Below are 25,412 nucleotides of genomic sequence, written 5' to 3' on the forward strand. Positions count from 1 at the left end.
TGTAACTCCCTACGACAAGTAGGAAGGAAGACAAATCATTATTAATTTGCATAACTCAACATAATCAACCAGTTTAAAGTTACGTAGGAGGTGGGCAGGAGACCAATGCATTCTCTGAAGATAGGATAGTCACCAAACCTTTTAAGAAAGGTGCTGCCCCCTTTTAACTCAATTTTCACAACATTTATACTACTCGAGTGTCGGAAGTAAAAACTGATGCAAGGGTCTGTGTGAACGTCCAACATGGCACAAAAACATGTTCATTTGTTCACCCCAAATACTCATATTTTAGTTCAATGTTCCAATCACTATTTCCCATTCCCATGCACATCCATTTCTATGCTTCAAATAACTCCTGCTCACTCTCCAATACCTCTTCCATCCAACTGCACATATGTATCTCAGCCCTGGCTACATTCAATCATCCCAAGATGTCAACAAAATATACCCCTCCCCCCCTCCCCAATCCTGCTACCAGCCCCTCCACAAGTTGTATTCTTCCCTGATACACAGAAAGCTCTTAAATCTGAGCAGACGATAAGTGTAAAGCATAATATTTGAAACCATCCTGCCATTAAATACGTCAAGAAACCCTAACTTTAGAAATCCCTATGCACAAATCCCTTCAAACCCCTTCTCAATTCCAAGTAAATACTTGGACCTTCATTTGAAGTTCTTTTTTTCACAGAAGGTAACAGGCTGCAATCAAGTTTGTTTGAAACAAAAACTTTTCAAATTGTTCAAACGAAGCGATAGTGGTGCAGCAATAGAAATCTTCTTTATCAAGGAAAAGAAAAAAAGAAAGAAACTGAGCAAAAATCACTAAGGAAACAAGATGAGACATCGAATAGAATGAGATGAGGATAGAGTATACTTGGTGAGAAAAAGCAGTAAAATGTAAGAACATTATTGAAATGAAAAAAACAGAAGACTATTGTAATCTATGATTATTGAGGAGTCAGAGGAATAATTCTAAATGCACAAATATTTATAGCCATAAACCATTGAACATGTAGCTACAATCATCATGATTTGGAACAACATAATTTATGGAAAGGAACAGAATCGTTTTGGAATTTGTGGCCCATTTGTAATGATATTAACAACTTCAAGTGTGTGCATCGGGAATATGCAAAGTTTTCTGTAAATGGGAGAAGGAAATTGCCTCGCCACAAAGTATCCACTGCCTGATGGCCTCATGCACCGTGCCATTTAGTTCCCACATTGGCCTCATCGCAGGAGAGGAACCCACAACCTCATTTCTCAGGAATTGTTAAAGTAGTAGTAGTGTGGGGCTTTACCAACCATCCAGACTGTCCTACTAGTGTGGCAAGGAATTGTGATATGAAAGACTGGAATAACCTGAGCCACACTGATACGCTGGGAAATGATCTCTTAGCAAAAGACCACGTACCATGGATTTTATTGAAAAGCTTTCTTGCATCTTTTTTTTTGTTTTTTTTGGGGGGGGGGGGGGGGGGGGAGGAGTGGGGACGAATGGTTAACAGAAAAATTACTGTTCATTCTCCACTGAGATTTTATTGGTGTAATTTTTCCAAATCATATCTCCTCAAAGATTGTCATGGTTTGCTCATGAAAACACAGACCAACCCAACCTAAACGAAAAGAGTTAGCCCGTTGAACCTGTTCTGCCATTCAAAGAGATTATAAGTGATCTGTAAACCCTCTTTGGTAACAAAATCTCATAAATAAATAAGGGTCCAAAGGTTCTTTATTAGTCACATACACCAATTGGTGTAGTGAAGTGCGGATTGCCATTGCAGCACATAAAAAAGAATACAACATAACAATAATAAAGACATTTAAACATAAAAAAAACATCCCCCCACAATGGTTCTCACTGTGAGGGAAGGCACAAAGTTCAGTCCCCATCCCCATGTCCACCCATAGTCGGGCCTATTGAGGCCTCCGCAGTCGCCTTTACGGAGGCCCGATGTTCCAGGCCGTTCTCATAAAATCTCATAAATAAATAAGAATCTACGATCTACAATTAATTGCCATCTGCAGAAAAAGATTGAAGATTTATTTACTAAATTCACTCTGGGTCTCTACTCCTGGGTCACTACTAAGTGTAAAAAGTTTATATTTACCCCTTCAGTTCCTGTAACTATCTTGGCAATGTTGATCCATTCTTGTAATCTTTAAAATTCCAGGGAATATGATCCCTAGTTTGCATTACCTCTCCTTGTTATTGGATTGCTACTCCTCTCCTTGGAATCAAAGTATTTATACAGAACTTGCAAGTCAACAAATCTTCCTCGAATTTCCCTTGTATTCTAGATGTGGTCTAACTAGAGATTTGTATAGCTTTAGTAGAACTTCTATATAAGAGTTCTCTAATCATCCAGGTGTGTTGGCCAGCCATCCTTTCATAAGAGGTTTCATTTATTTCATCAATCTGCCATTGATATTTTGATCATTTTTGAGCTTGCATCCTAAATGTTTTTGAACTTCCATCATATCTATCTTTTACATATATCTATCTTTTCACTGTCAAGGAAGATATTTTCTTGCACTGAACTCCATTTGCTTTAATTTTCCTATTCAGATTATTAACAATATTTTGGGAGAAATTTTGGTATTCAGACTACTCCACTTGGGATGCCATTCATTTTAGTGTCATTAGCAAAGTATGATTTTCTATATTGTGCATTGTTTAGCCCTGAATTGATGTGCTGAAGGACCATAATTTAAATCATGCAAGTGGAACAAATGCCCATTATCGATACTCACTTTTTTTTTATGCTGCTCAGATCATCTTCTAATTAGGTCAGAATTTTGTCATTACTTCCATGAGAGACATCTTCAGCTACCAGATTCTTGAAATATTTTACTAAAAGCCTTTTTGAAGTGCAAATTAACAAACATCTGCAGACAAACATCTGCCACTTATCTCAGTCGGAGATGACCTACAAACCCCAAATGAAAAGCAAAAAAAACAGCCGACGCTGGAACTACCACATTAATTAATTTGATATCAACCTTTAGGAGATAGCTCCCAAATCCAATCCATATCTCCCCCACCAACTTAGTAACTTGTTTTCTCTTTTTCCAGTTCTGAGAAACAGAATTGGACCTGGAATGTTATCGATTTCTCTTTCCACTGATGTTGCTTGGCTTGCTGAGTGCCTTCATTGTAAACCCATATTGGTTATATTATTAGCATAATATTTTCAAGGTGCTCAGTCTCACTCTCTTTAATTATACATTCTAATAATTTTAAAATAACAATCTCTTATCCCTGTATCACAGCTCACTGAACTTCTGTCATTTTATCAATTGACATATTTGACAAGTTTACTCTGAGAAGTTTCATCCCAGAGATGTCACCTTTATCTAGATCTAAAAATGTGGTTTGCTATTTTGCATCCCTCCTTTTCAAAATTGTTGCTAAACACGCTAACACATAAAACTGTGAAGTAATCTGCTTTATTACTCTTTACTAATTCTACATTAGTCTGCTCAATTGGTGGTTTTAGAACATTTTGTTTCAGAAATTTATCCTGAAAATGCTCAAGAAATTTCCCATCTTTCTATCATATTCACCTTTCTATTCACCTTATCTTAAATATATGAAAGTTAAAATCATCAATTAAAATCGCTCTGCCTTTGCTTGTATGCTTGTCTAATCTGCTTTTATAGATGCCTGCATTACATAGATAATACGAGGTGGCCTGTTTACAATTCCCAAGACAGTCATAAATTCTTTTCTGTTCCTCTTTTCTTCCCGTTAAGCCTCGACTGCTCTTGAAAGTACCATTTTATAAGCATTGAGATTATTTTCCCTTTTCCCCTACAACATAGAAGGTGGTCATTCAGACATTAAGTCAACACCAGCTCACAGAGAAATACCACCCCCATTAATTTTCCCTGGAACCTATTCTCACCTATTCTCATCAACACACCCATATTCTACCACTCAACTACACAACAGTGGGAACTTTTCATTTTTAATCCTTAGAGAACAAAATTGTTCTTCCATATCAAAAGAGAGTTAGATAGAGCTCTTAGGGCTAGCTGAATCAAGGGGTATGGGGAGAAGGCAGGAACGGGGTACTGATTGTGGATGATCAGCCATGATTACATTTAATGACGGTGCTGGCTTGAAGTGCAGAATGGCCTATTCCTGCACTTATTGTCTATGTATATATGTATGTATATCTTCCTTGTAACGTGTATATATTGTTCTAAGGTTACAGTCATGTCACAGTAATAGCCACTACATCACACTCTCAAAATTGACTGCATGACAGAATTTTTTTTTAAATCTGTTGGACGCTCTGTGTATTTCTGCAAAAGCATGTATTTAGACCATATACAAGAATCACATACCATTCATTTACTATATGCATCCTGAATTTCAAAGCATTAAATTATTTAACTTAATCCAAAACATCAGCACGGATGGTCAACGTGATACTTAACTTTGTACTATAAACATAATTGTTTCGAACAATGAAATGTTGTAGCTCAGTTTAAGATAAGTTTCACTAACATTGAAGACAATTTATTTTCCCTAGGTCAACTTTTTAAAAATCTCCAAGGTATCGATTAATACAATTTCTTTAACTTTGCCTTAATAGTTTAACATATGTATAGTAGGAAAATTTTGCTAAGAATTATTAATCATAGTTTCATGGAATTAACAGATTGTTCAATAGGTCAATCAGGGAGGCACTGGCCATATAGAAATTATCCTAGTTCGCTTACAACATTACGTTATGTTAGAAAATAAACGGTGGGGAGGATTCACAGTGCGCAAAGAAAATGGAAAATTTGGTAAGGAATGCTAATCAAGAGTTCATGGAATTAACAAATTATTTAATAGGTCAGAAAGGGAGGCACTGATCATATAGAAATTATCCTAACACCGTTAGAAACTAAACAGTGAGGAAGACTCAGCAAAGTCCGCAAAGAAATATATAAGAAAAGTGTGCAAATGTTGCGAATGGTATGTTAGCTTTCATTGCAAAAGGATTTGAGTATAGGAGCAGAGAGGTTCTACTGCAGTTGTACAGGGTCTTGGTGAGACCACACCTGGAGTATTGCGTACAGTTTTGGTCTCCAAATCTGAGGAAGGACATTATTGCCATAGAGGGAGTGCAGAGACGGTTCATCAGACTGATTCCTGGGATGTCAGGACTTTCATATGAAGACAGACTGGATAGACTCGGCTTGTACTCGCTAGAAGTTAGAAGATTGAGGGGGGATTTAATAGAAACTTACAAAATTCTTAGGGGGATGGAGAGGCGAGAGGCAGGAAGAGTGTTCCGATGTTAGGGAAGTCCAGGACAAGGGGTCACAGCTTAAGGATAAAGGGGAAATCCTTTAAAACCGAGATGAGAAGAACTTTTTTCACACAGAGAGTGATGAATCTCTGGAACTCTCTGCCACAGCGGGTAGTTGAAGCCAGTTCATTGGCTATAATTAAGAGGGAGTTAGATGTGGCCCTTGTGGCCAAGGGGATCAGAGGGTATGGAGAGAAGGAGGTACGGGATACTGAGTTGGATGATCAGCACCGTGATCATATCCTGGCGGTGCAGGCTCGAAGGGCCGAATGGCCTACTCCTGCACCTAATTTCTATGTTTCTTGTTGTTCACAGGAAGGGTCAAATCAGATTAATTTATACATAAGTCCTGACCTCCACAACTATCTCAACTCACCCCATTAGCAACCCGGCTTCCTGCAAACACTATCCCCCTACTCCCAATCCTCCTTCTATTTCCGCATCTGCACCCAACGGGATCCCACCACTAGAACATCCGAGATGTCCTCCCTTCTTTAGGGAACGGGTTTTCCATCCCTTCCCATCATAGATGTGGCCCTCACTCGTGTCTCCTCGGTACCCCACAGCTCCGCCCTTGCTCCCCTTAGTCACAACAGAGACAGAGTCCTCCTAGTCCTTACCTTTCACCCCATTAGCCGTCGCATACAACACACAATCCTCCGAAATTTCCGCCACCTCCAAAGGGATCCCACCACTAGCCACAGAGACTGTTCCCTTCGCAACTCCCTGGTTAACTCATCCCTTTCCACCCAAACCCACCCTTCTCCTGCAATCGCAGAAGATGCAACACCTGTCGCTATATCTCCTCCATTGACTGTATCCAGGGACCCCGACAGACCTTTTAGGTTAGGCAGAGGTTCACTTGCACCTCCTCCAACATCATCCGTTGTTCAAGATGTGGACTCTTAAGGGCCTGTCCCACTTGGGCGTCATTTGCGCGCCATTTACGTGGCATCATTTACAAATGACGCCCAAAGTGGGACAGGCCCTTTATACATCAGCGAGACCAAACGCAGACTGGGCGAGCGCTTCGCGGAACACCTTCGCTCAGCCCGCCTGAACCAACCCGATCTCCCGGTAGAAGGACACTTTAATTCTCCTTTCCATTCCTACACAGACCTTTCTGTCCTCGGTCTCCTCCATCGTCAGAGTGAGGCTAAACGCAAATTGCCGGAACAGCATCTCATATTTCATTTGGGCAGCTTACAGCCCAGTTGTATGAATATTGATTTCTCTCACTTCAGGTAGCCCCGGCATTCCCTCTCTCTCTATCACTCACCCTCCCAAGTCACACTAGCTTCTCATTTTCACCCTACAAACAGCTTACAATGGCTAGTTTCCTTTATCAACGTTACTTGTTTGCATATCTTTCATTCATTGTTCTTTATCTCTCCACATCACTGTCTATATCTCTCGTTTCCCTTATCCCTAACCAGTCTGAAAAGGGGTCTTGACCCGAAACGTCTTCCATTCCTTCTCTGCAGAGATGCTGCCTGTCCCGCTGAGTTACTCCAGCTTTTTGTGTCTATCGTCTTTAATTTATACATAATTAATAATATTTAGAAGACTGAAAGGTTGGTAGGATTGAAACTGAGAAGTTTTTGCTCTTGTCGGAGATCTAGAACTGGTGTTGGGATGGGGAGCATCATCTGTGGGTAAGGGACAGTCCTATTTGAAGAGGAGCACTCTGAAGGTAGTGAAACATGTGAATTTTCAAGTCTGGAGCACTATGGATGGTCATTGTTTAATGTTAGAGACCAGGGAGAACACATTTCTGGACTTGAGGGAATGAGGCATATGGGATACAGAGATATAGAAGAGACGAATGTTTGAAAGGGTGGCAGAGAATTCTGTGCCTTTGTCTTGTTCTTATGATTTCTGACATTTAATTATTTTATCACACGTCACTAAAAGCTATGAATGCAAGTTTTCTTTTTAATTGTGCGTGTGAGCACGCATGCACCCACACAAAGCACGGGCAGGAGATTATGTAATATATGTAACTTTTATAGTACGCTACAATTATAAAGTCAATTATTCTGTGTCAGCACCTCCCTCCCACCTTGACCAATTGGATTACAACAGATTAAAAAAAAATCATGACAGGTCAATGCTGTTGTTTATTTTCAATATCAGTCTTGTTCCAAGTTTAATTTAAATAATCCCATCAAAAAAAACTTTTATTTTCAAGAAATTTGTTTTAAGCAATTTCTAGAAAAAGCAAGTTCCACAGCCTAATTGCAACCAGGATAAAGAAGTTTTACTTAATCTTCCACTGGACAAAAATTCTCATGGTACATTTCTGAGAAAGCGCCAGGGATTTATCCTGAGCATGTTTTTTCTCCAATTAGCATCATTAAATTAGATTATCAGGTCACAGTCACAGAGCTGCTTGTGGAAGCTTGCTGTGCACAACTGGCTTCTTATTGTTATTGCCTTGACCACACTTTAAAAAGCACATCATTTTTAGCAAATTACTTTGGGACATACTTTAATGGATAGGAAAGGCACAACATAAATATAAGCCTGCCTTCCGTTTCTTTGTGGCCCTGAGTTGTGGTCACACCCTCAAAGTGAAATCTTCATGTGTAATCTATGAAATTCTTTCATAATGTTAAAGGTTTCTTCAGGAAACAACTCAATTGATTCATTGCTACAATTTTATTTCAAACAAATTTAAATTGTATTTGGAAAATGATATAATTTTTAAATTTAAGAATAAGAAAAATCTGTTCTTGATGAATGCATTAGTCAATTTCATTCTTATGAACATGGACCATGTCTTCCAGTAAACACGTGCAATATGTGCTCCTGATTCTGAGTGCTCTAGGTCACAATTGATTATTCTTTGACATTTTTTTGTTGCAAAAAAATATATACAAGCATGCATAAAAATCATGCAAAGACACAAATGATAGTCAACATTGCTCTAATGCCCCTCCTCCCCTCTCCTCCAGACCCCCTCCTCTTGGACTCTCCCGATGGCCCTCTACCTCTTTAGACCTTTTCATTTCCAACTACCGTTGGGACATCAACCGCCTTAACTATTCCACTCCCCTTACTTAAAAAAAGGAAGAAGAGTTTCGACCCGAAACATCACCCATTCCTTCTCTCCAGATATGCTGCCTGTCCCCCCGCTATGTTACTCCAGCATTTTGTGTCTACCTTTGCTCTAATAACTATATATCTGGTTAGAGCAAACAATCCCTGAAATAAACCTCAAATAAACAATATTGTTATATTTGAAAGGATGATCGTATAATAACAAAGAATGCCAGTTGCCCATTGGGTTCATATCAGCTCTCATGGAAGCAATCCCATCAGTCCTTTTCCCTATCTTCTAATTCCCTGAACCCCTGCAACTTATTATTTCATACACCCCCATCAATTCCCCTTGGATTCATTTTCTGCCATTTACCTGCACTAAATGATGAATTGCAGTACAGAACTATACAGCACAGGAACAGGCCCTTCGGTGCACAATGTTTGTGCTGACAACGATGCCTAGTTAAATTGATCTGTCCTTGCATGATCCATATCCCTGTATTCCCTGCACTTCCATGTGCCTATCCAAAAGCCTCTTGAACGCTACTATTGTATCTGCCTCCACCACCACCCCTGGCATTGCGTGCCAAGCCCACTGTGTAGAACTGCATGCAATATTCCAAATGTGGCCTGACCAAAGTCCTATAGCACTGCATTATGACTTTCTGACTCTTATACTCAATGCCTCAAACAATGAGGCAATCATATTATATGCCTTCTTAACTACCTTGTCTACTTATGTTGTCACCTTCATCGAGCTATGAATGTGGACCCCAAGATCCCTCTACGCATCAACATTGTAAGGATCTTTCCATTAATTTTATGCTCTCTCCTTACATTCTTTCCATTAATTTTATTCCTTACATTCGTTGTCTCTGTCTCTCAATTAAATTGAATCTGAATTACATTCAACCTCCCAAAGTGCATCACTTTACACTTGCTTGGGTTAAACTCCATCTGCCATTTCTCTGCCTACTTCCACAGCTGATCTATATCCCATTGTATCATCTGAGAGCCATCCTCTATCGTAATTCCTCCAATTTTGGTGTCGTCAACAGACTTACTCACTAAACATGTATATTTATGTTTAAGTCATTTATATATATCACAAACAGTAGAAGTCCAAGCACAGATCCCTGCAGAACACCACTGGTCATAGACCTCCAGCCAGAATATCTCCCTTCCACAACTACCCTGTCTTCTATGAATAAGCCAGTTCTGAATCCATATGACTAAGTCATCATGTATCCCATACCTCTCAATCAGTCTACCATGAGGAACATTGTAAAAAGGCCTGTAAAATCCATGCATACAATATCCATTGCCCTACCTTCATCAATCTTCTTTGTCACCTCTCAAAAAACTCAATCAACTTTGTCATGTACAACGCTATGTTGGCTATCCCTAATTAGCCCAATATATTCAAAGAATTCTCTCCAATAGTTTCCCTACCACTGACATGAGGCTCACCAGCCTATAGTAGCCAATTAATCTCTGTCTGAAGAAGGGTTTCGGCCCGAAACATTGCCTATTTCCTTCGCTCCATAGATGCTGCTGCACCCACTGAGTTTCTCCAGCTTTTTTGTGTAACCCCCTAATCTCTGCATGAGTTCATGTGGGAGGAAACTAGAGTACTTAGAAGAAACCCTCACATTGACACAGAATATGAGCAAACTGTAATAGACAGAACCCAAGGTCAATATTTAACACCGGCTCCTAAAGCTGTGAGGTAGCAGCACTACTTACTGCACCACTATCGTGCCTGTACATCACCATGCCACCTGTGGCCAATTAGCCAATGATCTTATGTTATAAGCTTGCTCGATAGATCATTTCATAGAACACATCTCACCTAGGAGCAACAGGCAGCACAGACTCAAAGAAAAAAGAAAAGAGACATTTTTTAAATGACTGAAGAGAACTCAATCTAACTGGAGAATGGTGCAAATTTCAGTAAGATATCTTTGGAAATAACCATTAATGATAGGGCTCTGGGGAATGTTGTAGTGCAGAGGGATCTAGGAGTGCAGGTGCATGCTCCTTGAAGATGGAATCACAGGTAGATATGGTGATCAATAAGGCTTTTGGCCTATTGGTCTTCATCAGTCAGAGTATTGAGTATAGAAGTTGGGATAGGATAGGATAGGATAGGAATCCCGTCTATATCTGGGCGTGCATATTTCCGAAGATCTTTCCTGGTCCCAGCACACTGATGCAATTATAAAGATAGCACATCAGCGCCTCCACTTCCTGAGAAGATTACGGAGAGTCGGTATGTCAAGGAAGACTCTCTCGAACTTCTACAGGTGCACGGTAGTGAGCACACTGATTAGCTGCATCGTGGCCTGGTTCGGCAACTTGAACGTCCAGGAGCGGAATAGACTGCAGAAAGTTGTAGGGATCTATCGCAGTCGCTGCCAAGACCCACACCATCCTGGCCACATACTCATCTCACTGTTGCCATCGGGAAGAAGGTACAGGAAGCTGAAATCTGTAACATCCAAGTTCAGGAACAGCTTCATCCCCACAGCCAATAAAACTAGTTCTTGACTCTTGAAGTCATGTTGCAGTTGTATAAGACGTGTTGAAGCCGCATTTAGAGCATTGTGTTCAGTTCTGGGCAGTATGTTATAGGAAAGGTGTCGTCAAGCTGGAAGGGGTACAGAGAAGATTTACGAGGATGTTGCCAGGACTAGAGGGTCTGAACTATAGGAAGAAATTCAGTAGGCTGGGATTCTATTCCTTGTAGCGCAGGTGGATGATCTTATAGAGGTGCATAAAAACCATGAGACGAACAAATCAGGTAAATGCACAGAGTCTCTTGCCTAGAGTAGGTGAATCGAGGACCAGGGGACATAGGTTGAAGGTGAACCGGCAAAGATTTAATAGGAACCCGAGGAATTTGTTCACACAAAAGGTGGTGGGGGTATGGAACAAGCTGCTGGAGGTGGTACTTGAGGCAGGGACTGTGATAGTCCCTTCGATGGTTTGGAGGGATATGGGCCATACGTGGGCAGGTTGGACTAGTGTAGATGGGGCGTTGGCCAGTGCATGCAAGTTGGGCCAAAGGGCCTGTTTCCATGCTGTATCACTATGATTCTGATTCTATGATTAGGTTTAGAGTAAAAATGGAAAAGGACAAAGAATATCTAACTAGCTGTTAATAGATGAGAACAGTACAATGCATTGACAAACTTTGACAAACCACAACTGCAATGTCATGTGATTAACTCAATGTCATCTAACACAAGGGGAAGCCAGTTATGCGCACCCTCTCTAAACCTGCAAGGTTTTGGCAATAGAGAATGAAGTGGGGTCATCTCCGAACAGAGAAGGCTAGTGCCTCCCTTATAGATGACAAATGGCAAATTGCAAATATCTCAACACAGTCAGAAACAAGGTAATCCTAGCCTGCATTGAGGTTGCAGCCAAGGCTGCAGCAGGTGACAGCTGTCAGTGAGAATGTCGATGGTGAAGCACAGTTATATTGTACAGTATTTCTTGTTCACATAGGTGGGCTATTCATTGAATACTTAGATAGATATGCCATCCTGAGAAGAGCTTTTCTCATCATTTCATTCCTTTTCCAGTGGCTTGTTTTACTCCGCATGCCTCAGCTCACCCTGCCCGTCATGATATATTCCTTAGAGATGATCATCATCACATCACATTAGATTTCTTCAGGAAAACATCATTTATCAACTACCATGCTCTACTCTTTAGATTAAAACTGCATGTGCATTTGATAGGCAAATTTCATGTCTACACAGTTGTATTATAGGGAGATTTGTGATAGCTCCCTCAAATATTAATGAGGTAAATGACTAGTTAATCTGTTTTAATGTTGTTTGAGAGTTAAAGAGTTAGTTGGAATGTTGGAAGAGCACCCCTTTGAGCAATGTAATGGATTCATTTTGATCCAGAGATCCCGTGTATCTAGCCAAAGATCGTCAAGAATGTTTATTTGTCATATGTACTGGATACTGTTACAATCTGGGCCAACCTGTTAACATAGAGAATCTCTCGGCACACAATTGCAGAATCAGTATCAATTGCAGACTAAGCTCGAAAGTCATAGTTTATTAGACAGCACAAGCAAAAAAGTATCAAGCAGCAAACTTGACGGCATAAATCGGAAATATTAAAATTGAACAGCATTAAAAGCTAACACGTTACCTTTGGAGCCAGGCAGGTTTTGGATATGTGTCCCTTTTTGCCACAGTTCCTGCAGTCCACATTTTTGTTAGTTGGTGCATAGTAACGATAGCGATAACCCACAAATGAACCCTGAAAAGAATCAATGATTAATAATATAAAACAAAATAAGGAAAAGTTCCTTTGTGGTATCATTTAATTTCTTTGCACAATTACACCCAGAAAACCATCCTATTTTTCTGTGGTTCCACGTTGACTAATGAGCAGATCAGGCTGTGGATAGCACAAAGCCTGAAGTCAATGTCTCCCGAGGCTCCGTTGCCAGGACTGTCAGGAGAATGACTTATTTTGGGTATTTTAAATGTCCCTGATAACCATAGATTAAATAATTAAAACAATGAAATGTATTCAATTATCAACTAAAAATATCAATATGGGAAAAGTCAAAAAATCTTTACCGACTTTTTTTAATTGGTTGACATTCCTTTGAATGAGATTACATAATATACTGAAACATACCATGATGCTCTACAAATCTTCCTGCCCATGATTAGTGATTAATCAATAATCAAGATTTAACCAACCATCCTCTTTGCATATTTTCCTTTGCATTAACCAAGTGTTGCCCAAATACAACAGTCCATTGGGGGAGCCAAAACATCAAATTTAGTTCTACATATACAATTCAAAATAAATAATTCAACCTTGATCAAACACCCAGCCCAGATTTCACATTATCGACGATTTACACTTCAGACAGGCACGCCAAACTCAATTTATGGAAATATCATTTGTGCAGTTTGTTCCTGCAACTTAATTGCAGGAAGTTGTGCAGTTTGTTCCTGCAACTTAATACTGCTTTCAGAATATCTTAGCATCAGACATTATTTCACATTTTATGTACCTACTGAAATATTGTAAAAATTACAATTTATATTTTGAAAGTATTGCTTTCAAAATATAGCAACAAAATAAAAGGAAAAGAGAGATATAACGGAAGCTAGAAAACAAAATATTTAGAAATTGAGAAACAAAAGCAAAATAACTGGTCATTTTAAACAAGGAGATAACAGAACACGTTGATAATATCAACAGGATTAGAGAAAGTCAACACGGATTCTGAAAGAAATCTTATTTGATTAATTTACTAGAGTTGTGAAGTCATAATTGGAAGAATAAATAAGGGAGAACCAATAGCTGGACACTTGGGTTTTGATAAAGACTCACATGTAATATTAGTGTGCAAAGTTAATGTGCATGTTATTGGTGGGAATGTATTGGCATGATTGAAAACTGGTTGATGGTCAGGAAACAGGTAGGAAGAGGAAATAGGTATTTTTCAGGTGATAGGCTGAAAAGTAGTGGGGCACCTCGGATATCAGTGCTTGGGTCAGCTATTCATATTGTATACATTAATGATTTGGCTAAGGGAACCAAACATAATATTTCAAAGTCTGCTGACAACAATGATGTGGATGGGATAATAAATTGTGATGAAGTTGCAAAGTGGCTTTATGGCACTTTAGACTGTTCAACCTGCCCACGCCGACCAAAATAAGTTCTCACAGCTTGTAAGTCCCTCTGCATCTCGCATATGCAATAACACCTTTTCTGTAAAGTGGTAACAGAATTGAAAGAACTATCATCTATCAGCATCGTACCTATTCCCAGCAAAACCTACCCACTCCTACGCTCTGCGCTTTAGTTAAACATCTTCTTTTTTTAAAAAATCAACGTATTGATATTCAGCCACCTTCAAGAATGTGTGGATATACTCACCCCAAGTTCCAACCGTTCCTCCACACTACTTATATTCAGTTCTCGTGCTTTATTGCACCTTCACAAATGCACTGCTTCAATCTAACCTGGATTAAATTCCATTAGCCAATTTTCTGTCCAATTGATTATACCATCTCTTCCATCCCACAGCGATCCCTCTCACCGTCAACCATATGATCAATTTCTGTAACATCTATGGATTTCCTCATTGTATCCCTTATAGTTATGTCCAAATCATTAATATCTCAAACATTGTGTTCAATGTTTTTAATTAATTACTCCAATACACTAGAGGGATAAATTAAAAATTAAATTTAACTTCAACTTGCCTTCAACGCACATGAAAATTCATTATTATAGACTCCTAATATTTGCAGTGGTCTGAACAATGCAGCCATTTGAATACTGTTAAACCTAGTAAAAATCCAAATAATAGTTCAGTTATCAGTTAACACCAACATTTAAGAATTTACATTTTTGTATCTAGTTAGTTCAGATCAAACCTTTGCATTTGATACTAGTCAAATCAAACAAGAACTATCCCTGTAGCCGAGAATACCAGATTAAAGCCTTGATTGATAATTTTATATCAGCATCATTACCATTTTGCCACAATGCCGCAGCCTCACAGTGCCAGAGACCTGGGTTCAATCATGACCTTGGGTGCTATACCACATAGCACATTCTCCCTGTGACCGTGGATTTTCTTCAGGTGTTCTGGTTTTCTCCCACTTCAAAAAGAAGCTGAGTTCTGTAGATTACCCCCTGTGTGCAGAAATGTGTACCCCAGGGTACAAAAATGCGATAACATAGAACTAGTGTGAACGGGTGATCAATGGACTCGGTGTACCAAAATGCCTGCTTCCAATCTGCATCTTTCAATCAATCAATGATTTACTTAAGAAGTATAATTAAACTGTGTGGGAAGGAACTGCAGATGCTGGTTTAAACCAAAGATAGACACTAAATACTGGAGTAACTCAGTGGGACAGGCAGCATATCTGGAGAAAAGGAATGGGTGACATTTCGTGAGGCCCTTCTTCCGATTGATTAAACAGTTTTTTTTCATTAAAGTGGTAATAAACTTTGCATTCCCTTGCTTCTGAAAAAACTCACCTTTCGATCTTTTTCAGAAATTAACCACTGAGAATGACGGTTACCTAAAAAATAAAATAAAGTTTCAATGAATATTATGAAACCTGGATGAAAACTAGAAGAATTAATTGTAACAAGTTCCATTTCCACATTAAGAAAATAACACAGATCTTTATCCCAATATATCACCATTCAATATTTTTCAGAAGCTAAAACAACTTGAGAATTTACAATGGTGAAATTACCATTAAAACACAAAGTACTTGTGCTAGAACTCCAGGATCCGTGCTCAACTGAGAAAACGCAGGCCAAAACGAAAGTATTATCTAAATACACCAACTTACAATAAATGACTCCATATGCGAAAAAAAAAAAACACTTGCACAGACTACAATTACAAAGAAAAACACATACTGCATGTCATACGTTTCCTTTCTGCCCCAACTATTTCTTCTCCACCAAATCCACCTACTGCCTTGCTCTGCTGCCTCTGACATTTTCTTTACAGCCTGACACAAACTCTGTCTGCAAATTCCTTGCTCTCCAAATAGCGATATGGTTGATCTCGCTATGAAACCTCTACAACCCACCTCTACATGACGTACTCTTGCTCTCCATCCTCGCTGCTCAACTTCTGCTGCCAACTCTACATATCTATGCCTTTTCCTTTCACAAGCCTCATCCACTAAGTTCTCCCAGGGCACCATCAGTTCTATAAAATACACTATCCGCTGACTAACTGACCATAACACTATATCAGGTATCAAACTAGTAGTCATTATTTCCTGCGGAATAACAAGCTTTCCTCCTAAATCTACCCGCATCTCTCAATCACTGGCTCCCCGTAACTGGCCTGACTCATACCTATCTGCAAACTTCCATCCTCTACCTTTCTCTCCCTCACAGCCAAAATGAATTGCTGCACTCCCAGTCCTGATGCCTACTGAATTCACCTGTACTCTCCTCCTCTCCATTGCTGCAGCTATGTACTTCAAGACCTGGTTATGTCGCCAACCCTGAGAAAGACTAGTTCTACATCCTGACAAAATATGCCTCAACGTTGCCACCTCTGAGCACAAGGGGCACGCCGGGTCCCCACCTACCCATTGTTTGAGGTTCTGAGGTGATGGCAGCACATCATTAATAGCCCTTATGAAACTTATGTGACCCGCCTCCATACACCACAGGCACCTCCAGCTAAACCTCCTCTTTTCTACACTTTCCCAGTTCATCGACTGTCCCTGCTTAACCTGAACTACTGCCCTTACACTTCTCACTGCTTCCTACTGATGAAATACCTGCTCTACAACCAATTTCCTCCTCTCTGTTTGATCTGCTTTCCCTGTGCTAAGCCCTAAGCCTCTTTCCCCTTGCTGCACCCTACCAACAATGTCTGTATGCCTCAGAACTGCTTGTGCTTCTTCTACTGCCTGCTTTGAGTTCCACTTGCTCTCTCTAGCTACACTTGGCACCAGATTACTAACTAAGGTATCCTCACTCCCTGATAATTGCAACTCTAACCTCACCTTAGCACACTTAAACTCCTCTGTTAAGCTCGGCAACGGTAAATGGAGAATACCTTTCCCATATAAAGCCACATTACTAAGACACCGTGGAACTCCTAACCATTTCCTTATATATATGAACTAACCAATCTCTCTAACCTTTGCACCTTAGAAATAGGCACTTCATATACTGTCAATGGCCACATCAACCTAGGGAATAGCTCAAACTGCAAACACCACAGCTTCAACTTGCCTGGAAGCCCTGATTTCTCTATCCTTTCTAACTTGTCAGTAACATCCTTTCGAAGTTGCTGGACCTGTTCAGTGTCATCCAACTTCCTGTTATACCACCTACCCAAACTTTTAACTGGTTTCTCCATTATTGACGGGACTTCTTCTTCATCTACACAGAACCTTTTCTCTGCTACCTTTCCTCTTGCCAAAGAAATACTCCGTGACTTACTAGGCTTAATCGCATTTATATCAACGGGTCGAGGGTGGAGAGGGTCAGGAGCTTCAAATTCCTGGGCGTGCATATCTTTGAAGATCTCTCCTGGTCAGAGAACACTGATACAATTATAAAGAAAGCACATCGGCGCCTCTACTTCCTGAGAAGATAATGGAGAGTCAGTATGTCAAGGAGGACTCTCTCGAACTTCTACAGGTGCACAGTAGAGAGCATGCTGACCGGTTGCATCGTGGCTTGGTTCGGCAACTTGAGTGCCCAGGAGCGGAAAAGACTGCAAAACATTTTAAGCACCGCCCAGTGCATCATCGACTTTGACCTCCCTACCATTGAGGGGATCTATCACAGTCGCTGCCTCGAAAGGGCTGCCAGCATCATCAAGGACCCACACCATCCTGGCCACTCATTCATCTCCCCGCTGCCTTCAGGTAGAAGGTACAGAAGCCTGACATCTGCAACATCCAGGTTCAGTAATAGCTGCTTCCCCACAGCCATCAGGCTATTAAACTCAACTCAAACAAAACTCTGATCATTAATAGCCCATTGCACTTTATCTGTTTATTTATGTGTGTATATATATATATATATATTCATTGGTATATGGTCACACTCATCAGTTCTGTTCTGTATTTATTTATGCCTACTATATTCTGTTGTGCTGAAGCAAAGCAAGAATGTCATTGTCCTATCTGGGACACATGACAATAACCTCTCTTGAATCTTGAATCTTAATCTTCAATCTAGCCCATTCAAGAGTATAATTTAACTTCTCTAACAATCTTCTTGTACAAGCTACTGTTGTCGTCACCAAGGTCATATCATCCATATAGGCCCGAATTGGAGGGAGGCGCAGTCTTTCCTGCCGTTTCTCCCCACTGACGACCCACTGTGATGCTCAATAGTGCACCCTTCCATAATGCCCATCTCTAGTCTCTGCTATGCTGTCGTAAAGTCTGCTGTATTAAAACACATTTGGACATCTTGGAAATATGCTTTCACTAAATTTACTATTGATACTGGAACTCTAAATAAATCAAAAGCACTACAAATAAGACTATGTGGCACAGATCCAAAAGCATTTGCCAGGTCCAAAAACACTACATGCAAATCTCTTCTCTCGAGCTTAGCTGTCTGAATCTGGTGCCATATTACACAAATGTGTTCTAAGCAACCTGCAAAACCTGGGATTCCTGCTTTCTGCACTGTGGTATCTATTAACCTATTCCTTTCTAAATAACTTGCCAGCCTCTGTGCCACTATACTAAAGAAAATCTTGCCTTCTATATTTAGGAGACATATACTGTAGGGCTTAAACAGACAACTCTGAAGACTCTTTCTCCTTGAGAATGAAAATTCCCGCACTATACGCCAAACCCCTGGTATAACCTGCTTCTCCCAAACTATAAGCAAGTTCCTCCACAAGATTATAAGCACACAAGGTGCACTTTTATATACCCAGTAAGGGATTCCATTTGGCCCTGGGGCCAAAGCAGCCTTCACACAACTTATTACGGCTTCCACTTCCTTCCACTTTGGTGACAAAACATCTAACATACTCTATCTCTCCTAAGGATGGTATATCCGGAAGGAAACCCATTCCCCTTTTCTTTTCTGGATCCGAGTTTGTCCTTTTTTTTCAATATTCCTCTTCCTTTGAAGCATTGAGCTTTCCACTATTTTCCTGACTAAACATTATTTTAACAAATTTAAATGTATCCCTATAAAATACTGACCTGACTCGCTCCTACTTCTTTCTCTTCCTCCAAAGGGGTTCTGTCCTCCTTAATATTGCTAACTGATTTCTTAACTCTTCTTGCAAAACATTAATTCCCTCTCTCTCATCAACTGTAGACTTTCTCCATTGCTTTCTCAACTGTATCCTCTCCTTCACTAGTCATTTATTTCTCTCTCTCTCGTCTAGATCTAACCACCTGTAGATACATCCATATTCCACTCGTAAAGAAAATAAACACTGATTTTTACCCCAATATATCAACATTCAACATTTTTCAGAAGCTAAAACAACTTGAGCATTTACGATGGTAATGATATCAAACAGAAGACTGAAGTATTTTCATGCAGGCAATTTTAAAAATTCAAAATTACACTAATTGTAAAATTGAACTAATTGGAGAATTTTGATGACATAACTGAATTTTGCCGAGCCATGCAAAAATAAGAAAAATGCATGTTTTAACCTATTTATTTTATAAAGTAGCAGATTTTAAATGAAAGTATGGAAGACAGAATTATAGTAATTATAAACATTTCACAAAGAAAAACAACACAATGCATAACAAACAAATGATTGACAATTTTAATTGCTTTCTATTTCAAACTGGAGAGGAATATTTTAATATGCAAGTTCTTTAAAAGCAATCGTGGACCATTATTCTTTATGCCCAATATGCCTGAATCTACCTGAAGGAATATAACATTAGATTTAGATTTTAGGAGTTAGATGTGGCCCTTGTGGCTAAAGGGATCAGGGGGTATGGAGAGAAGGCAGGTACAGGATACTGTACTGTACAGGATACAGGATGATCAGCCATGATCATATTGAATGGCGGTGCAGGCTCGAAGGGCCGAATGGCCTACTCCTGCACCTATTTTCTATGTTTCTATTATATTTGCCAGTATGGTTAAGCTGCAAAGTTTTGTTTAGTACAGTACCTACTTAACTAAATAAATTAATTTATTAAAAATACATGTCTAATCACTTTGTAAAGCTGGATCAGTTTACTGAAAAGTATACATTGAAATAAGATTATTTCAGCAGTTTTTCCGTATTAGAATTAGCATTTTATTGGTTATGTGCTTTCAAAGCTCAAATATCGATAAAAAAGATTGAAAAGATATTCCTGCAATAGAAGATTCCTGACCATATGAGTTATTCTATAGCAAAGTAAATAATTTCTGGTGTTGGTATTTATACTATTTGGATTGATAATGCTACAAGGATTTTTGGGATGGTGAACAACACACAACACAGTTCACCCGTTTCAAATGTCTGGAAAGGTCCTAAATATCTGAGAGATCTGCCTACCATCAGAAGTCAATTAAATTAAATTATTACAGATTAAGTTATAATTCACGTTGTCTGTTCGTCCCATTTGTCAATATTATCTGTAAATTTATCAACAACATAGAAAATGCAAAAAGTACTAAAGTCGCGCTCCCGTAATCATCCAGTTTGTTACCATATCACGGTTTGCCATATTGGTGGGGTAGAGAAAGAACGTAACATAGGTTGCCACTGTCATCAAAAGATTGCACAATTGTTACACCCTGAATCTATAAAATCTCACAAAATAATTTTTACCTTTGTTTAAATGTAACTACCTGATAGAAGGATGACCAATTAGTTATTTTATTCAAGGAATACGAGTAAATAGCATCTATGAAACCTATTCCAACAACATTTTCCACAAAAATCAATCTTGAATACAATGCTGCATTCAAGAAAAAAAGATTAAAAAGCTCTAACACATCCATCTAGTTATTTCAGTATTTACTTGAGCATAGTACAGCCTTCTTGTTTAGAGCCTAACTCACCACAAAAGGAAAAAAAATGAAGACGTTGTTTGAGGCCTAGTATTAATCCAGTTCCCCTTTAAACTGGTAAAGTATCGGAAATCTCAATGGATTGGTTTAGAAATATTAATTAAGAAACAGTACAATGTATATTTTTTAAATCAATTTTCACCACTGACTGAAAAAAGCAGTATTTAACGTAAATGATATTTGGATTGAGGTGGCTGGGGTTGCAAATTATTCAGCCTCGACTCACAAGACATCACAGAAATTGAACACAATACATTGGTTCAGAAGGCATTTGCCTTCTGCTGAGACTGCACTGAAACCACTTTCAATGTCACTATCACTACACAATCTGCCTGTATTTTAAAGTAACTTTTATTAAAAAAGACTTGAAATTTATAATACTGATGTATGGTTCAAGACAGAAACCAGAAGTTGCTTTTACATTTTTAAATAACATTAAGTAGCCAACAGCTCCGATCTACAACATATAGCAAACTTATTTAAATGTTAGCAGCAAATGATTATAAACGATATATATTTTGGGACCCATACTTTCTATTACCATATAAATGGATAGCTTCATAAACAGTGATTCCTTTCTCTCAAATTCATTCAATTTCTCAGTTCCTGCTTGGAAGGAGCTCTTGGAAGGAGTTTCAACTACTTTATTTCTCGGTTATCCATTCCTTTGCTCCAAATGCTCTTAATAGGGATTGTCTGCTCCCTTTTCTCAAACTTATTTTGTTTTTGTTGTGGACATGATTATACTTTGGGCTCCATAAGTTAATTTTATATTGGAAGATTACAATTTTTTCCATTCACTCATAATGCAATTGCTATTCCCTCTGATCTAATAAAAAAACACGGCAGTTTAGCAATCAACCATTTCACGTGGTTGAATTTTCGGCACGAGGAACCTAAAGGTAGCTGCTGCATCACTTCTTACGATTCCTAAACTGCCTGCACACATTAGCACCTTTGACGTTATATCATTATATTGTTAGGAAGGCATTGTAAAGCCTATTTTGCAAACACTTGGTAACTATGCAATTTAATTGATCATTCAAGAATATTTAAATCTAACATCATGAAGATCCTTAGTAAGCAAGAATAATTTGTACGATTATGTACGATATCATTTCAAAAAATATATACATGGAAGACCTAAATTAAAGTGGTAATTTCTGACGCTTACTCAAAGTATTGCAATGCGCACAGTGCAATGTAATAAATGGGGCCCAGTTTTACTTCCCATTTCCAAGTTCTTGACCATGGCCGATTGCTAAGTGCAGTTTGCTCCCTACTGATGCGAGAATCATCACTGAATACTTTTACTTCTCTCAAGGATGAGCTCAAGAACAGCTGGTGAAAAGATGAGAGTGAAAATAACCAAAATCTATTTTAGAACGACAACAGGCAAAAGAGCTGTTTATTTTTTAATGTGAAAATATTTAATTTTATATGGATAAATAATACAACTATATTTTGCTAAGCCATATGCACTTTGCATACCGTTCATAATTTTAGTGGGTCACAAACTATATTATTATATGTTCATTGAACACAGTTAACTTATAAGCAGGTTTCCAGCTCATGCAATTTTTATGTATGCAACAAAATGCGACTCTGTCTGTGCAGCCCATATTTGAATGTATAAGTACTGTACAACTGCACAATACCTGTCATTCATACATGTACTCTGGATTACGGAATATGATCATATATTTTAATCTTAATACAATTTTGATTTTCACTGGATATTAAAAATGATAAATTTTCACTTACATCCTGATCTTTTGCATTTGATCATTTTTGCTAGATATTTTAAGATCTATTTCAAGGCCGCTGTATTTATCTTAATTCATCAAATGCTAAGTTAAAATGAAAGCAAATGCATAAAAAAGCAATGCTGCAATGCACATGCATGTGTATACCGTCTTACAATGCACTTTATATATTTATTTGCAGTGGAAAATATTTAATGATGTGTTGTAGTAAGTGATCGCTGTGCAAGTTTACGTTGCAAGGTGCAAAAAATCGAAACATTGAGAATATTTAAAATGCCATTAAAATGGGAAATAATATTATTTGTTGCTTCATCCTATTTTTTGTATAAACACTGCAAAAATACTATAAAATATCCTCTTTTCTGCTTCCAACTACTTTCAGGAATTATTTTTGTTAAGAGTAGCGACGCACAAGATCATAACAAGAAAACCACAGCACTGCCATTATGTATTCCACAAAGCTCCTCAACAATTTTAAGCATTATATTAAATTTTACATCAATAGAAAAATATGATCATAACTATTTTTTTCATATTGTGGAAAAATGCTGCTCTAATGGATTAAACTCTGTGCTCCTAACCTTCAACGTGATTATATATCTTTATGTGCTGCTGAAAACTGCCAATTCTGATGACTACCCAAGTTTGATTTTAAGGTTGAAATCTGGTTGGTCACAGTATGTTTTACAGTTACTGTGCATTATGCTTTGCTCTTTATTAAGCCAAATGGAATTGATATATATCATGGTTATCCACCTAATACTTCTATTGATGTCAGCTTAAACAATTTTGGGAAGACTATGGTGGCACTTGATCCAATTTTCTGAATAGCATTTGCTAAGAGTTGGAAAATGATTTGATTTTCTGCACAGCAGGATAAATTTAAACCATTCTAAATCATATTCAAAAAAGTATCCAACCAAAAGCTCCTAAATAGTAATAGTCTTGACAGTTTGTTCAAATGAATCTTTTTAACCCTAGTGTGATCAAGTGGAATTGTATTTAGAAATTTTGCATTCAGACCACAATTTCACTATATTTGAAACTATGGTTTGCAGCCTTTTGTCACAATATCCACAATGGTAAAATAATTTTACTAAATATATCAAATTTAGATAACATGGATTAATATACCATAAACTTGCACAAGTTTGGAATGTGTCAAATATGTTTCTGCAAAGGAACTGTTTTCTCTAGAAGACACTCCCGTCAATGTTAACAAAATCTTTGTTATGGGTTTTTTGAATGTTTTCAGAGTGTAGCTCCAACAGGCAATTGGATTGAACTCTTTGTTAGGTTGTAATTGGCCTGTATGATAAAGTACGAGGGGTAAAAACAGTCAACTGACCATTTTTAAGAGTTCTGTCGGACAAACAGAAAGCATGTGTAGGAAGGAACTGCAGATGCTGGTTTACACTGAAAATAGACACAAAATGCTGGAGTAATACAGCGGGACAGACAGCATCTCTGTATAGAAGGAATGGGTGACGTTTCGGGTCAAGACCCTTCTTCAGACTGAGTCAGGGGAGAGGGAGACACAGGGATATTAAAGGGTAAGGTGTGAAAACGAGACATCTAAGGGGACGAAGGTCAAGGAAAATGTAGAATATATCATTAGCTAGGGGAAGGTACAAAGATAAAATGTAATCAGGAAGACAGCCAGACTGTTCAAACTAGGATGGGGAGGGATGGAGAGAGAGGGAAAGGAAGGGTTACTTGAAGTTAAAGAAGTCAATATGCATACTGCTGGGTTGTAAGCTGCTCCAGCAAAATATGAGGGGCTGTGCCTCCAATTTGCGTAGGGCCTCACTCTGACAGTGGAGGAGGCCCAGGTCAGAATGGGAATGGGAGGGGGAATTAAAGTGTTTAGCAACCGGGAGATCATGTAGGTTTAAGCGGACTGGGCGGAGGCATACAACTAAACGATCACGGAGCCTGCACTTGGTCTTATATATAGGAGTTCACACCTGGAACAGCGGGTGCAGTCGATGAGGTATGAGGAAGTACATGGGAGGAGTGACACAAAGTGCTGGAGTAACCACTGAATTTACATGGGACCATTTTTTAGACAAATTTACAAGGCATCATTTACGTCCTCAATGCACCTCAAAGCATTTTAGAACAATTCTTATAATTCTGAATAATTTTACAATGTAGGGACCATGGCAGCCAAATGCACAAACGGCTACAAACAGCAATACATGGATGATTTAAAAAATTATAATTTTGCGATCTTGACTGAGGGATTAACAATGGTCATAACACTAGGAATAACTCCACGGTCTTCTCTGATTATATTGTCACATAGGCACAGTACAGTATCGATGGATGCAAATCCTCCTTTACCTCCCACAGTACAGCACTGTAATTCAGTATTCTTTAAAGTGAGATTTACAAGCTTCTAATTCGGAGGTCTGAGTGCTACCATCCACTTGAGCCTCACCTCATATAGCATTGATATGAAAACAGCAAAAAAATATTATACCACAAACAGTGTGGATCAAAACAACAAACAATTGATGAGTTACTGTAGGATCATTTAATATGTAGCAATTAGAAATAAAAATGTGAATGCTGGGAGTCAATGAAACTCAAATTATTGAAAATGCATAAAGTCAAGACTAATTATAGACTGAATTGTGCATCTTTCGTATTTTCTTCCATTTGTACATAACAATGCTTTTAGGGGAAGGAACTCTTTTTTAAAACAAAACATCTGATCTGTAAT

The 25,412-nt window shown here is 38.6% G+C and overlaps 1 protein-coding gene across 3 annotated transcripts in view; it reads right to left on the reverse strand.

Annotated features, from left to right (window-relative positions):
• zcchc7 (zinc finger, CCHC domain containing 7) overlaps positions 1-25,412 on the reverse strand; it is a 197,721-nt gene that overhangs the window by 61,973 nt on the left and 110,336 nt on the right. For all 3 annotated transcript variants that reach the window (XM_055632717.1, XM_055632718.1, XM_055632716.1), the window contains exons 3-4: positions 15,405-15,448; positions 12,531-12,641 (exon numbers count right to left, since the gene is read on the reverse strand). In XM_055632717.1, the coding sequence (XP_055488692.1) occupies positions 12,531-12,641; positions 15,405-15,448 (155 nt within the window). The remainder of the gene's footprint in view (positions 1-12,530; positions 12,642-15,404; positions 15,449-25,412) is intronic.

This window comes from Leucoraja erinacea, chromosome 3 (genome assembly GCF_028641065.1).
Source record: "Leucoraja erinacea ecotype New England chromosome 3, Leri_hhj_1, whole genome shotgun sequence".
Lineage (NCBI taxonomy): Eukaryota > Metazoa > Chordata > Chondrichthyes > Rajiformes > Rajidae > Leucoraja > Leucoraja erinaceus.